The following is a 16,646-nucleotide window of genomic DNA, read 5'->3' as shown; positions in this document are numbered from 1 at the left end:
GCTACGAGTGAGGGGCGGGGCAGAGGGTGGAATAGGTAACAGGCTGGAGGTGCAAATAAAATAAAAGGGAATGAGGAAGAGAGGAGTGAAATGTTGAGCTGATGTGGGAAATACATGGGGGGGGGGGGGGGGGGGGGGTGAGAGTGCAAAGGAGGGTTAAGGAACAGGTTTCTACTGGGGGATGGGAGATGGTAGGACCAAATAGAAGCACATGGGGGGGGGGGGGGGGGGGGGAGAGAATGACAAAACACTGGTGTTTGGGACCTATTCATTGAACCTCAGTTTGATTGCTTGTTTTCATGAGCATTTGTCCAATTCAGACCATCCCAAAAAGCTTTTTTTAATCCATTTGAGAACATCTTTGTTTCCTCAACTACCTCCTTTAATAGAACTATTTTCATATATAATTTTTCACAAGCTGTGTTCAAATTGTCAAATGGCATATTTATCAATCACATTTGTATTCACATTTTTGAAAGTTAAAATCAGAATGCAAATGTGGGTCATTTTCTTAAGTCAGTGCTGCCGACCTGGGGGACAGAATTGCTAACAAAAGGTTTCTGGCCTCTGACCACAGCCTGCTCAATAAATGATGAAACTCACTCCAACAACAGTTGAACATTGTTTTCCCTCATTTGTAAGTACTTAGTGCAAAGACATTTGGTTTCTCTTCACTGGCGTTCCAGACTAACAGATTATTTTCTAAAGTTCAAAGCATCACACAACTTTAACATTGTATCCTAGCTAAAAAAAAAAAAAATTCCCAATCTCTTTTTACATTAAATATGTCTTCCGTTGCCTGCTCCATTCTAATTTAATCTCCTAATTAATGTAATAATGTTGGTATTAAAAAGACCTCCAAAAACTTGTCCATACCATGCCATTCTCCACACAGGAATCTCAAGTAAGATCAGTGGTGCATGGAATCCAGAGCTCTAAAATTAATGTTGGTGGATCCATATTGCAAGTGGATCTCAAATTAAATTCACCACCCCTTGCTCCATCAAGCATGTGGGAATCTTATATTTTGCCCAAAGTGAACTGCAAAAAACACCTTGGCTTCTTGAGGTTTATGATTTCTACTGCATTCATAAATCATGACTGCACAATGATCCACATTAGGTGCCTTGATTAACATGAACATGAAATATCTTTGGAGATGTATTTGCAAATACAAAAATGTAAAATTAAGGACAAATATTTTTGTAATATTGATAACATTCAACGGAGAATGAGATTTGTTATCACTCATATTTGACTTTGCAATTACGTCTTGTCGCTCTCCGTGATGAAGTTTTACTATTGAAATGATCCTGCAGATTTTCCAGATCGAACAAACCTTTTTGCTTGTTCAGTTGGATGTACGAATATTCCAATCCATGTAAGATGACAATGAGGTTCATGTGCTCCTCTGTTGGATCACCCCACCCTTCCAATTTCTACATATTTGCTCTAACTCATCTGTGCATTCTGGAAAGTAAAAGGTCATTAATTCAGATTTGTGCAGCACAGAAGTGGGCCCTCTTGTTCCTATACAACCAGCAGTCTGCAGCAGTTGTCCTAGTCCAAAACTGACGTCACAACAGAGTAGTCAAAAGATTGTTGCCATTTCAATTTAATTGCCTCATCCAAACTCGTAAAACTAACCAGTTCTTTGAATGCAATTCCTCTGCTGATGGACCAGTTTTCCTGATGGTCTGTGTACACCGGAAACTGCCCCACCAGCTTCTTTTGATCTGCAGAGGCTGTTCTGGACTTCCCCAACATCGGGAACAATCTTCCTGCATCTCGCCTGTCCAACCCCTTAAGAATTTTGTAAGTTTCTATAAGATCCCCCCCCGATTCATATTTTAAACTGAATGCTCATTTAAATACCAAGATTATAGGCTCTGCTCAATCCCCTGCTCTGTTCAGTCCCCTGCTCTATTCACTATGCCCATGGCTGCATTGCCAGACAGTTCCAACTCCATCTTTAAATTTGCCCCCAACACCAGTTTTGGATGAATTTCAGGTAATGAGTCAGAGGATAGGAGGGAGATCTGTCATCTCATTAAATGGTGCAAAACAACATAATTAAAACCAAGACAACAGTTGTTGATTTTAGAAGAGGAAGGCAAGGGATTCATAAACCCACCTTCATTAGCAGGTCAGTGGTGGATGGAGTCAACAACTTCAAGTTTTTGGGTGTGCATATCTCAAGAACTCCTGGATCCATCACATTGATACAATCATAAAGAAAGCACACCAATGCCTCTACTTCCTTAGAAGATTGAGGAAATTTGGTATGTCGATGAACACTCTTGAACTTCTACAGGTGTACAGTAGAGAGCAGTTGACATCTGCAGATGACAAGTTGCCATAACAGCCTGGTTCAACAACTCACACATCCAGGACCAGAGGAGATTACAAAAAGTGGTGAATACTGCCTGGTTCATTACAGGTACTTACTTCACCATTGAAGGGATCTATAACAGGCACTCAGTTAGGCAGCCAACATCAGAAGACCCACACCACCCTGGCAATGCTCATTTCACTCCTACCATCGGGTAGTAGTATGGGAGTCTGAAAACTGATGTCCAGGAACAGCTTCTGCCCAATAAATACCAGGATATTGGACACTACAAATTCCAACCAAACTACAAACTATAGTTTGCACTAGGAACCTCAGGCTTTATTTTGTACTATATTGGGTAATCTGTTTATTGAATTTGTGTTTATTATTTTATCTATTGAGTTCAGTACCGTGCAAACTGTTGTGCTGCTGCAAGTACGAATTGTTCAATTTGGTACACTACAATAAAACACTTGACTCGGATTTAGGAATTAATGAACTATGCATACTGAACAATTACCATGTTCTTCCTTTGTGCATTGACTAAAACTACATTTTAGTTTATGGCCCATAAAACACTTTAATTTAAACCATGAGAAATATTTTTTTCTTAAATCTAAGGAACACATTGAAATAGCAATTGTCATTATACCATTGCAATGAATCTTTTGTTGGCTGCTTCCTTTGCTGCCCATTCTGCATTAAACATTGAAAATTGAGATACATCAAAATTTAGTTCAAGACTAGCAGATTATTGCTCTGGATGGCGACAAGAATCTGGAACATTTCCTCAAAATTCTATTTCGATGGCCAAAACAAACCGTTTTGGAAGCCATCCTTCAAATGTTGTTTGGAACTAAAGTACTACCCACATACATAACTACAATACTCCTGCAAACTATCACCCCATCCATCACCAGTTTATATCAAGGCAATTTCGCAAGTAGTATGCACAAAGTATCTACATAATTTTGACATTAGTCACATCTTACGCATAGACACGCTCACAGGAAATTTAAAGGCTTAATATTCAGAAAGGAACACCATGTATTTAAATTAGTTCCAAATTAGCCTTTTTTGAATTTATAACTCGGTTCCAAATTAGCCTTTTTTGGATTTGCCAGGTTTAGCACAAAAATCCATGCTGCAGACGAAGCAAGTTCAGGTAACTAAAACTAAGTCAAGGAATGAAGTTCATAAGTCATAGGAATAGAATTAGGCCATTAGGCCCATTGAGTCTGCTCCACTACTCAATCATGTCTGATCAATCATTCCCTCTCAAACCCATTCTCATGCCTTCTCCCCATAACCCTTACTAATCAAGAATCTGTCAATCTCCACCTTAAAAAAAACAATTACTTTGCCTCCACAGCCGCCTGTGGCAATGAATTACAGATTCCTCATCCTGACAAAATAAATTCCTCAACAACTTTTTATTCCAAGGCTATTCCCTCCTGTCGCAGTCACTGCCACTCATGGAAACATCCTCTCCACATCCACTCTATTCAGGCCTTTCACTATTCGGTAAGTTTCAATGAGGTTCCTCATCTTACTCAACTTTAGCGAGTAAAGGCACAGTGCCATCAAACGCTTATTATACGTTAAGCTAATAATTCCAGGGATTGTTCTCAAACCTCCTCTGGACCCTCACCAACACAAACATGTGTTCAAAATTTTGATCATTAAAAACAAAATGCAAATGTGGGCTGTTTTCTGAAGACAGCCTGTCTGTGCTGCTGACTTGAGATCAGGAATTGCTGACAAAATGGTTATGGCCTCTGACCACAGCCTGTTCAATAATTGATGAAACCCACTCCAAAGACAAAGTTGAGCATCGGTTTTCCTCATGTGTAAGTGCTTAGTGCAAAGGCACTTGGTTTTACTGGTGTTCCAGACAGCCTCTTTTCTAAAATTCAAAGCACAATACAAATTTAAACATTTGTATTATAGCAAGTTTTTAAAAAAGATTTCCGAAACTCTTCTTGCATAAAGTATGTCTTTCATTCCCCGCTCCGTTTTATTTTTCATCTTCTAGTTAATGTAATGTTGGTATTATCATACGTTAACCCAATAATTCCAGGATAGTTCTCATAAACCTCCTCTGGACCCTCTCCAACACATCCTCAGATATGGGGCCCCAAAAGTGCTCACAATACTCTAATTCCAGTCTGACCAGTGCCTGACCAAAGCCACAGCACAACATTCCTTTATATTCTAGTCCTCAATAAATGCTTACATTGCATTTGCCTTCCTAGTGATTCAATCCGATTTCTGAATTCTCTCCCCATTTAGATCCTCACCAAAATCAAGGGAATTCTTGTGATGCCGAGGTATTTAGTTCCCAGCACAGATTCAAGTTATCTGACTATTATGGAAATTTGTTTGCAAAAATGACCATTTTAGAAGAGTTTAAAAATAGGCTCGTCCAGTTTTATACTCTATGGCCTTACCAAGCTTTTGGGATCCACCAAATTTTAATTAACTGCACCATCTGCTTGCTCAGCTAGGATTACATTTATCCTTTATCCTTTCAACTACAAGTTTTGTTTTAAAATAATCCAAGGAAGAATCATCTTCAAAACCGTGTTTATATTATGTTTCATTTGCAAATCAATTCTTGGCATGAAGCTCCTGACGAATGTCTACTTTGCATTAGTCAAGCAACCCAATCACTCACCAGTACACAGACATACAAAGCTTTTTGATCGCACCACTTTCTGTTGATTGCATTAAATCTTACAGCAGCTCAAATGGAAGTCCAAGGAATTAATGATCAATTCTGCATTCAAGGTCAAGCCATTTCTTTATTAAGTATGCAAGTTTGATAATAATACAAACACCAGGGTTACTTTATCGAATCTTCAGGTGTTAATAGATACAGTATCACATACACAAGTATTTAGATCAAAGCATTGTTTTGACAATCAACATGTATATGCAACCCCTTATACAAATTCAAAAATGGAAAGGCTGATTACAAAGTACATAAAAAAACAGGCTATTGGGTCACTGAATATTTCTATACCCAAGCTAAAATTGCATGGAGAAATATCATTGAATAAATAGAGCAAGTACAACAGCCAAAGTAAATGGGACAACATTTATATCTCTAAATTTTAGCCATGCATCTATAGCTTAAAGAAACAAAACGTGACATTAGAAAAATAAATCTGGACAAGTAGCAAAAGTGAAATTAATTCAGAGCAGTAGATAAACCAAAAGTGATGGACTCTTCAGATTCTAGCTTAATAACTTCTACCTGCACACGTTAGATTAATCATTGGACTGCAGTGGCCAAGATTTATATGTTCCAGTTATTTAAAAGAAAAGTTAGGGGTTTAAAAACCAAAGTGCATTAGATATTAAAAATGATTCAAGTTTGTTCCATTGAGTTACAAATTATTCCAAGTGAACTAATGAACAAAACCATGGCTCATTAAGTGAGATTCCCCAGCCACTTCCTGTGATTCCCTCTCCCCCACCCCACCCCTAACTCCTGCATATTGTGTTTTGCAAGTCACTTAAGGTGAAGACAAGTGTGCAGTATTCTGGGGAGGCACCCTGATCTGTCTTGTGGATTACTCAAGTGAAGCAGCTATTGAAGTAATGGTACGAATTAAAAAGGTTACTGCAAGTCAGGCTAATCAACTTTATTGGAGTAATCCTAATTCTGACATTAAAACATGAAACTATTTACATTCAGGTTGAATGATTCCTATTTGAATGGATCAAAAACAGCAGACTTGACAATGTATAAAAGATGGACTCTACAAACTTTTGACTGGAAATTCTCAGCAATATTTACAAAGCACTATAAATATGATACTACAAAATTGGTAAACTCATTAAATCAAGTTTTAATCAAATCTTGTTCTCATTTATTTTTGCAGAATATCCTACACGCTTGGGACATTTCCCCCAGCCGCAATAGTGGGTCATTCACTGCAAGATCACGCTTTAAGATCCTTTTACTTTGAGGGGGATAGTGTTAATACTGTGGATGCACAATTGCACTATGAATTAGGCAAGTTACTTATAATTGGCAGTAGGACAAATAAATTACACCCAAGAGCCAGTCACGGAATGACTTTCCTTGAATAAATGCAATAGATGTAGTAGGATAGCATTGAACATTGTAACAATCAACTCAAGTAACTAACTGCAGTGCACTAATAATTTCCTGAATTCTAAACATGTGGCACAAAATGGCAATGCTACTATTTGCACGTACAAGAAACAGCAATCATGTCCTCATATTCCTTGTACACAATGTGATCATTTTGTTCCTTCATAAGAACGCTAATGGGGCTGTATTTTGAGGGAACACAAGATGGACGGGGAACATTTTTATCAACAATTTCATTGATAAAATTTTGGACTATTGCATGGTTTGGAGAGTGGTAACCATAATGGAGAATTCTAGGACAGTCACCCTTGCAAAATTTGGGATTGTACTTGTGAGGAGCCACAATCCAGTGATCCCATCCCAATTGCTCAAAGCTTACCCAGAACGAATGGAGTTTGCAGTTGTTCCGAGGAGGGTTTCTTTTATGGAGTAAGTTAGGAATGTCTGAGCCAATGTTACTTAATTGCCGAGGCTTCCTGGATAGTGTACGGGATCCGGAAGGCTTCTCTAGAATTTGCTTCTTCTGTTTCTCCCTCCTTTGGTGAGCAGTCTCGTCAGTATCATTTAAGTACAACAGCAGTGAAGGTACTTGGAGATGGATGGCACTCTTGTCCAGAGGTGCTTGACCAATGTTTCCTAGATCAGCACACTTGTAACTGATGTTCAGATCAACTTTCTTCACAGAACTGCCAGATGGGAAATACACACACGGGGTTACATCAGCTTCTGCCCATTGGTCATGCATCTTTAACACAAATTTGATGGGTATTTCTGTGGACGTGGCATTTTGTAGGAATTTTGCGTCAACATAATTTGCAAGGCATTTGATCTCACAAAAAACCTTGAAGTGATTAGGAAGAGCACTGTGCAAATAAATAACTGCAACTTTAATCAAGTGTTCCAGCTCTGGAATATACTGCAGATTGTATTCAATGTGATGGACGTGCCAGTGACCTATGAAGGAAAGTAGAGCAGAAATCAACACCTCAATGTTTTACAAGCAAACACAGCCACCCATATTGTCCCATATCAAGTTCTCATGTCAGTCAGATGTCAACAATACTAAAAGTGATTTGCTTAAGCAAAGACCAAGAATTGGGGACAGACACCCATTTCTAAGAAATGAAGGACAGCCTCATATTTTCCCTCTTTGAATTGTATTCTGATGTTGGGTTGTTCAGTACACAAAAGTGCTGGAGTAACTCAGGTCAGGGGGCATCTCTGGAGAACATAGATAGAGGACGTTTTGGATCAAGACCCTTCCTCAGTTTGTATTAAACATGAACATACCAATAACTCATGAAGTCTGAAGGGTCTCGACCTGAAACATTCCCTGTCCATGTTCTCCTGAGATGCTGCCTGACCTGCCGAGTTACTCCAGTACTTTGTGTGTTAATCAGCATCTGCAGTTCTGTATTTCCACATTAGGTTGGTCAATGGTTTCTTGTTTAAGCACCATAGGCACACGTTGGTCTATTTCGTTATAAGGGGACAAAATGCTTGCAATTTTACCTGTTTACGGCCATTTCATAATGATCCAGTTGAAAATTTAGTCCTCAACTTTTTAAAATCTACAATATCCATTTTCAAACAGCAAATCCCTCAAAAACCTAATCAATTCGAAAAAGATACGACTCGTTTTGCTGCTGTAAGTAAAAATCTCATTGTTCCCTTGTACATATAGAAACATAGAAAATAGGTGCAGGAGTAGGCCATTCGGCCCTTCGAGCCTGCACCGCCATTCAATATGATCATGGCTGATCATCCAACTCAGTATCCCGTACCTGCCTTCTCTCCATACCCCCTGATCCCTTTAGCCACAAGGGCCACATCTAACTCCCTCTTAAATATAGCCAATGAAGTGGCCTCAACTACCTACTGTGGCAGAGAATTCCAGAGATTCACCACTCTGTGTGAAAAAAGTTTTTCTCATCTCGGTCCTAAAGGATTTCCCCTCTATCCTTAAGCTGTGACCCCTTGTCCTGGACTACCCCAACATCAGGAACAATCTTCCTGCATCTAGCCTGTCCAACCCCTTAAGAATTTTATACGTTTCTATAAGATCCCCCCTCAATCTCCTAAATTCTAGCGAGTACAAGCCGAGTCTATCCAGTCTTTCTTCATGTGAAAGTCCTGACATCCCAGGAATCAGTCTGGTGAACCTTCTCTGCACTCCCTCTATGGCAATAATGTCCTTCCTCAGATTTGGAGACCAAAATTATACGCAATACTCCAGGTGTGGTCTCACCAAGGCCCTGTACAACTGCAGTAGAACCTCCCTGCTCCTATACTCAAATCCTTTTGCTATGAATGCTAACATACCATTCTCTTTCTTCACTGCCTGCTGCACCTGCATGCCTACTTTCAATGACTGGTGTACCATGACACCCAGGTCTCGCTGCATCTCCCCTTTTCCTAATCGGCCACCATTTAGGTAATAGTCTGCTTTCCTGTTTTTCCCACCAAAGTGGATAACCTCACATTTATCCAAATTATACTGCATTGCCATGCATTTGCCCACTCACCCAGCCTATCCAAGTCACCTTGCAGCCTCCTAGCATCCTCCTCACAGCCAACACTGCCCCCCAGCTTAGTGTCATCCGCAAACTTGGAGATGTTGCATTCAATTCCCTCGTCCAAATCATTAATATATATTGTAAATAGCTGGGGTCCCAGCACTGAGCCTTGCAATGCCCCACTAGTCACTGCCTGCCATTCTGAAAAGGACCCGTTTACTCCTACTCTTTGCTTCCTGTTTGCCAGCCAGTTCTCTATCCACATCAATACTGAACCCCCAATACCATGTGCTTTAAGTTTGTATGCTAATCTCTTATGTGGGACCTTGTCGAAAGCCTTCTGAAAGTCCAGATATAACACATCCACTGGTTCTCCCTTATCCACTCTACTAGTTACATCCTCGAAAAATTCTATAAGATTCGTCAGACATGATTTACCTTTCGTAAATCCATGCTGACTTTGTCCAATGATTTCACCGCTTTTCAAATGTGCTGCTATCCCATCTTTAATAACTGACTCTAGCAGTTTCCCCACTACCGATGTTAGACTAACTGGTCTGTAATTCCCCGTTTTCTCTCTCCCTCCCTATATGATAACTAAACACTCTTGACTCTTAACTGCCTTCACATTTTGTGGGACAAATTTGCAATTAAGTTTCAGCCTCGCAATTCACGTAGCAGCACGATATGCAGGAGAGGGGGGGGAAAGTTCTTCAAAACTAAGAAGCGTACTATTGTTTTAAAATGTTAGTAAAAACATTTGTGTGTCTTCATGATCTTATGAATACATCATTAATATTACCTGGGTTCGTGCGTGGAAAATTCAATAGCAACTGTTTAGATTCTTGGAAAGCAAGAGTGAAAAAACTCGTCGGCTGACCCCTCAATAAAACAAAACGCATTGGTTATGGTAGGAGTGCGTTCGTGTTGCAAGTTTAGTACTGGTACTAAATGGTGCAATGTCAATCCGTAGTTAGAGAGCCCATTATCTATTGTGATAAGAGTGACTGCTGCACTAGTAATGAGTCGTTTGACAATAAACAAAGTAACTTAAGTAATTTTTAACTAGGACTTTAAGTTTCTCGAAGTAATAACTACCTGTGTTGGCGATTAAGATACTGGAACTGGGCTTCACCAGGCGAATGGTGTTCGTCTTGGTGGTTCGGTTGGTTTTAGGATTCCCGTTCGGATCGGCCGACTGCTTGTAAAGGCTAGCCATGTATTCCATGCGTTGGTCATCTTCTCTCTGTCGGGAGAGCAGTGGAGGGAGGGGGCTGACCTTCCCAGCCAACATCTCGATTAAAGGACCCAAGTCCCTCCCTTCCCTACCACCAGGCTCTTCACGCACCGCGGCACCTCCATGTAATGCTACAAGTTCCAACAGACAGATCAAAATGCGGAATACGCTGCGACTCCAAGTTCTAATGCTGCACATATTGGTTACAAAGCTAGTATTACCGTCCAGGTATCTGCAGACCATGTGTGAGACCATAGCTCCAATGCACTGATAAACTCAAAAGCTTTCCTCTGAATGCGCCATAAAACAGCTTGGGCAAATTATCTCCTAATTAAGGGGACCTTTCATGTGATGTCACTAAATTAATCAGTGTTTCCTGACGTACGGTTGGGTCAGATTGGTTGTTTCATGGCAGTAAATCTGAGGCATCGTTTGGATGGAATTGAAATGTCCATTGATGTACTTTTTATGCTTCCACGTACCCAAACTTCGGAAAATATCAGATTGAGTCCTAATTAGATTCTTAATTATCTCAAATGTCATTTTCACCAGTGGCTAGTATTCCTATATATTTGAACACCAACGCTAATATAATGTACTTCTCCCTGATGAGACAAAGTGCACTGAGGGATTCTGTGTTTCATTGACAAACTGGAGTTGGGTGTGGGCAGTGAAGACGTTGTGGTTTGTAACATGCGAGTATATTTATTTTAAGTAAAATATTAGCCATGTGTCATGCATTTCAAAGAAGGATGGCAATGGACAAGGAGAGGTTTTTTTCCCCCCAAGAAAAGAAGGAAATGTGAGGACAGGGTCACAGTTGGGAATTCGTGTACTCTGAACAGGGAGTTTAAGGACATTAATAGTCACTTTCCTTTTTATATCAGCATATTGCACAGCAGACTAAACAAGTGAAAGATGTAAGAAAAATATACATATTTTTGTAATTATTACAAAAGATTTGTGGAAAATTCGTTTTTACATATTTTATTATCCATTGTATGTATTTGCTAATATTAGAAAGTCTACTATTTCTCAAAGTACTACCTGAGGCATTGACTGATGCTGGGTCCAATTTCTATTGCATCAGTGTGAAGAAGGGTCTCAACGTCACCCATTCCTTCTATAATGGCAGTTTTTACAACATTCTCAAAGTCCAACTTCGATAGCCATTAATTATCAGAGATGATTCGGAGGTATAGCCTAACGTACTCACGACACACATAAGACAGCAAAGATTAATCTTCCAGGCGTTTTATGTGTGAAATGTTTAAGTTTTATGTGCGATACTCCGGTATTCCCTGGGAAACATCTTCTCATTTTGCACTGTACAACTGTTGCTTTGCAAGATGACAATAAAGGTTGATGATGATGATGAGGTATGTCATCTCGTAACATGTGTGTGTCGTGATCATAGAAACATAGAAAATAAGTGCAGGAGTAGGCCATTCGGCCCTTCGAGCCTGCACGGCCATTCAATATGATCATGGCTGATCATCCAACTCAGTATCCTGTACCTGCCTTCTCTCCATACCCCTTGATCCCTTTAGCCACAAGGGCCACATCTAACTCCCTCTTAAATATAGCCAATGAACTGGCCTCAACTACCTTCTGTGGCAGAGAATTCCAGAGATTCACCACTCTCTGTGTGAAAAATGTTTTCCTCATCTCGGTCCTAAAAGATTTCCCCCTTATCCTTAAACTGTGACCCCTTGTTCTGGACTTCCCCAACATCGGGAACAATCTTCCTGCATCTAGCCTGTCCAACCCCTTAAGAATTTATGGTAGAAAACTATTTCCCCTCATTCTCCGACACCAAACTGAAACTTCTAGTCTGAGAGTCTGCGCCGGACTCTACAAACAAAAGAACACACCCCTACTACGTATCAAGTCCCACCTACAAAAGTACTCGCAGATAAAAACTAAAACTAAAAATATCAGATATGATAATAATACTGACAAGCTTAATGGCTCCTACATACCGGCCCCTAATTGGGGCAATTACTAATCTATATAATTAAAAGTCTCATCTTGACCACTTCCTGTCTGCGCTATATATTGATTTTAGAAAGCACGCTAATCTGTATCGCTGTGATTTGTGGCCATCTTACTCACAGTCTTCCTCCGCTGAGCCAGCCCCGAGGATTTTTCCCATCGATGAAAAAAAAAGTTATGAGTGTTTAAAAATCCTAGAGATTAGCTGATTGGTCCTCTCGCCTGTCAATCACCACGATTAAGGTAACGCCCCTTCCGGGGGGGGGGGCAGGACCCCAGATGCCTGAACGTGAGTCAGTTACTCTGCAAGATTGCGAGGGAGAGGTCATGGCTGTCATTCTAAGCTGTGAATCAACTGAACTGTGAGTCTGCAATAAATTGATTTGTTAGCCCTAATGACAATGCCATGAGTTGTTTGGCCTGCTGCCCTGCCTGTGCTTGAAATTGCAATGCTTTATTAGGCCTGACTGTGTTTGGAAGGAATAAATGCTTTATTATGTCCGACTGTGTTTGGAAGGAATAAATGCTTTATTAGGTCCGACTGTGTTTGGAAGTAATAAATGCTTTATTAGGTCCGACTATGGTTTGGAAGGAATAAATGCTTTATTAGGTCCAACTGTGTTTAGTCCAAAAGTCCCGCTCATTTTGTGACTTCCGTTCAGTGGACAAGTCGTGCTAATTCCATAATTTCCGGTGAGTGCAGAGGTCACACTGGTTGCGTAATTTCTGGTAAGTGCAGAGGGCACGCTGATTGCGGAAGTTCCGCTGACTGCGGAAGCCCCACAGTGGTGAGGCCGCGCTCGAGCCGAGTGAGTAGATTCAAGAAAGTTTACTGTCATATATTTGGTGTGTGAGTCCATGTGTGTGTGAGTGTGTGTGTGAGTGTATGTGTGTAAGTGAGTGAAAGTGTGTGTGTGTATCTGTGAGTGTGTGAGTGTATGTGTGTGTGTGAGTATGTGTGTGTGAGTGTATGTGTGTGAGTGTTTGTGTGTCAGTGTATGTGTGTGTGTATCAGTGTATGTGTTTGTGTGTGAGTGTATGTTTATGTGTGTGTGAGTATGTGTGAGTGTGAGTATGTGTGAGTGAGTGTATGTGTGAGTGAGTGTATGTGTGTGAGTGTATGTGTGTGTGTGTGTGAGTGAGTGTATGTGTGTGAGTGTATGTGTGTGTGTGTGAGGTGGAGGGTGTGTGAGTATGTGTGTGTGTGTGAGTGTATGTGTGTGAGTGTATGTGTGAGTATATGTGTGTGTATGTGAGTGTATCTGTGTGTGAGTGCATGTATGTGTGAGTGTGTGTATGTGTGTGTGTGAGTGCATGTGAGTGTATGTGTGTGTGTGAGTGTATGTGTGTGAGTGAGTCTGTGTATGTGTGTGAGTGAGTGTATGTGTGAGTCTGAGTGTGTGTGAGAGACTATGTGAGTGTGAGTATATGTGTGTGTGTGTGTGTGTGTGAGAGAGTGTGTGTGTGTGTGTGTGTGTGTGTGTGTGTGAGTGTATGTGTGTGTGAGTGAGTGTATGTGTGTGAGTGTATGTGTGTGTGTGTGTGAGGTGCAGGGTGCGTGTATGTGTGTGAGTGTATGGGTGTGTATGTGTGTGAGTCTGTGTGTGTGTGTGTGTGTGTATATTGGAATTGGTGGAGAGGTGGAATATTGCGTTAGGGGACCAGCCCATGTGAAGCTGGGACCCAGTGGGTCCCACAGTCTAGTAAACATTAAAAAGGAGCTATAAAAGCTTAACATATCTCAAAAAACAAAAGGAGTAAGCATGAAACAATAAGCATTTTCAGCATTCAGACTTCTATCGTGATTCTTCCATCTTCGCCTTCTAAAGGCAGACACATCTTGGTTATTGGTCTTACCAAGACGCTGTTCTTTGTCTGAAGTCGTACTGTACGCACCAAACCCTTAACGTCTGGCATGATCTCCAATAGACTCAACTACCAAAACTATATCACCTGGAATAAAATTGCTCCTTACTTTCATCCATCGTTGTCGTTCTTCGATTAGTGGCAAATATTCTTGTGTCCACCTTTTCCAAAAAAGATCTGCCATATGTTGTATTACAACTTCTTTTCAACCTTCTCCTTTAATTTTTCAGGATCTTCTTCAGAAAAAATTTCAGCAATCTCTTTCCTTTTTCAAGCAAATGGCAATAACTGTATTAGCTTTAAGAAAGATGCTATGAGAATGCAGGGTGACTTGGACAGGTTGGGGGAATGGGCAGATGCATGGCAGATGAAGTTTAATGTGGATAAATGTGAGGTTATCCACTTTGGTATCAAAAACAGGAAGGCAGATTACTATCTAAATGGCGTCAAGTTGGGAAAAGGGGAAGTACAACGGGATCTGGGGGTCCTTGTCATCAGTCTGTGAAAGTATGCCCCTGTCCCACTTAGGAAACCTGAACGGAAACCTCTGGTGACCTTGCCCGCAACCCAAAAAAAAATCAAGGTCGAGGTGACCTGCAACCTCCTACCACCTCCCCAAGCATGTTGAAAACCTTCCTCGACTATGAAGAAAACCTCCTTCGACCTACAGCAACCTCCTTCGACTAATTTGAAAACTGGCTTCGTTAAATTGTTCCGCGATTGAACAACACCCCCTTTGACCTCATACAACCAAACTGAAAACCAACAACGACCAGCGTTGACTAGTTACAGCTCAGTTGATCACGTGATGAAATGATGTCATGAATGGGTTTTTTTCTTACAATAAAAGGCTCCCATGTTTTTATTTTTAATCATTCTGAACCATGAGAGCAGGGAAGGAACAAGTTAGGTTGATGTTACTAAAAGTACATTTACTGCTGTCAGCAGCAGCCCTTTTGCTTCTTTAGCCTTTCAAGAAAGGCAGAAGGGAAAGCACAAGGGTGAAGAGGAAGCAGAAGAAGAGGTGTCAGTGGGTGAAGCCCTCCTTGCAAAGAAGATTGATGCTTGGACTGTATGATAGCATGATGAATGTGCTGCAAGAGGAGAATTTGTCTGCATTTAAAAACTTTCTACGAATCACCCCTGAGCTGTTTACTACTTTCCTCTGCTAAAAAGAACTCTGCAACTATGATTGAGCACGCCCAGGAGTGACAGAGGTCACATGCTTATGTTAATATTAACCTTTTTTTCACCCAGTTTTCACCTTTGACTACCTTCGACCTCCCTTGACCACCTTCCACTAGCATTGCAACCGGCTTCGACTAAAAATTTACCGATTTTTAAAACAGCAACCTATTTTTAGTAGAGGCCGGTTTTGATTTTGTTGAAATAATCGAAGGAACATAGAAGAAGCCTCGACCACGCGGAAACCACTTTCGACCATTAGGGAGAGTGACCAAAACCTCATGGAAACCTTGGGTGCCGGGCAAGGTCACCCAAGGTTTCCGTTCAGGTTTCCTAAGTGGGACAGGGGCATGCATGCAGGTACAGCAGGCAGCGAAGAAAGCGAGAGAAGTTGAGTATAGGAGCAAAGAGGTCCTTCTGCAGTTGTAAACAGCCCTAGTGAGACCACACATGGAGTATTGTGTGCAGTTTTGGTCCCCTAATTTGAGGAAGGACATTCTTGCTATTGAGGGAGTGCAGTGTAGGTTTACAAGGTTAATTCCCGGGGATGGCGGGACTGTCATATGCTGAGAGAATGGAGCGGCTCAGCTTGTACACTCTGGAATTTAGAAGGATGAGAGGGAATCTTATTGAAACATATAAGATTATTAAGGGTTTGGACAGGCTAGAGGTGGGAAACATGTTCCCGATGTTGGGCGAGTCCAGAACCAGGGGCCACAGTTTAAGAATAAGGGGTAAGCCATTTAGAACGGAGAGGAGGAAACACTTTTTCTCACAGAGAGTTGTGAGTCTGTGGAATTCTCTGCCTCAGATGGCGGTGGAGGCAGGTTCTCTGGATGCTTTCAAGAGAGAGCTAGGTAGGTAGGTAGGTAGTGGAGTCAGGGTATATGGGGAGAAGGCAGGAACGCGGTACTGATTGGGGATGATCAGCCATGATCACTTTGAATGGCGGTGCTGGCTCGAAGGGCCGAAAGGCCTACTCCTGCACCTATTGTCTATTGAAACCAAGCCACCACAGTCATCAACTTATTCCACGATGAGAAATGGGTAATTAAATCGTTTGTTGGGTTCGATGAATCTTTAACAATAACATTCACTGTGATGTTTTGCTTGATTTCAGGATCATTAGCAGAGATTTCAAATCCCGGCTCAAGCTTTGGCCATTCTCTGTGTGGCTTAAAGAGAAACTATGGTCCATTGTTCCATGTCTTATTGGTTAAGAAACGGTCTGCTGTTCATCCTCTACAAGCTTCATCCGCCGGATTTTCCTTTGTATTAACATATTTCCACTGTGATACATTAGTAGCTCTCCTTACTTAAGAGATTCTTTGCTACAAATGTTAGAAAACGCTTGTTCTCATTGTTAAAGTATTTAAGCACTGTAGTACT

The 16,646-nt window shown here is 41.0% G+C and overlaps 1 protein-coding gene across 1 annotated transcript; it reads right to left on the bottom strand.

Annotated features, from left to right (window-relative positions):
- Positions 1 to 6,224: 6,224 nt before the first annotated feature.
- On the bottom strand, positions 6,225 to 10,310 carry bmp15 (bone morphogenetic protein 15). The gene is made up of 2 exons (XM_033030907.1): positions 10,073 to 10,310; positions 6,225 to 7,412 (listed from the first exon to the last, which is right to left on the bottom strand). Exons 1-2 carry the CDS (start codon positions 10,266 to 10,268, stop codon positions 6,550 to 6,552), a joined length of 1,059 nt encoding a protein of 352 aa, XP_032886798.1. The 5' UTR covers positions 10,269 to 10,310; the 3' UTR covers positions 6,225 to 6,549.
- Positions 10,311 to 16,646: the final 6,336 nt, after the last annotated feature.

The sequence above is a fragment of the Amblyraja radiata genome, chromosome 12 (assembly GCF_010909765.2).
Source record: "Amblyraja radiata isolate CabotCenter1 chromosome 12, sAmbRad1.1.pri, whole genome shotgun sequence".
NCBI classification, from domain to species: domain Eukaryota; kingdom Metazoa; phylum Chordata; class Chondrichthyes; order Rajiformes; family Rajidae; genus Amblyraja; species Amblyraja radiata.
This window is presented reverse-complemented; position numbering and strand designations above follow the sequence as displayed.

What these genes read in the sequence shown, in the direction of transcription:
- bmp15 (XM_033030907.1), bottom strand. Translation starts at nt 10,268, where the DNA reads ATGTTGGCTGGGAAGGTCAGCCCCCTCCCTCCACTGCTCTCCCGACAG. An exon ending in TATCTTAATCGCCAACACAG is followed by an intron (nt 7,413 to 10,072) that starts GTAGTTATTACT and finishes TTTCCTTCATAG; the next exon opens with GTCACTGGCACGTCCATCAC.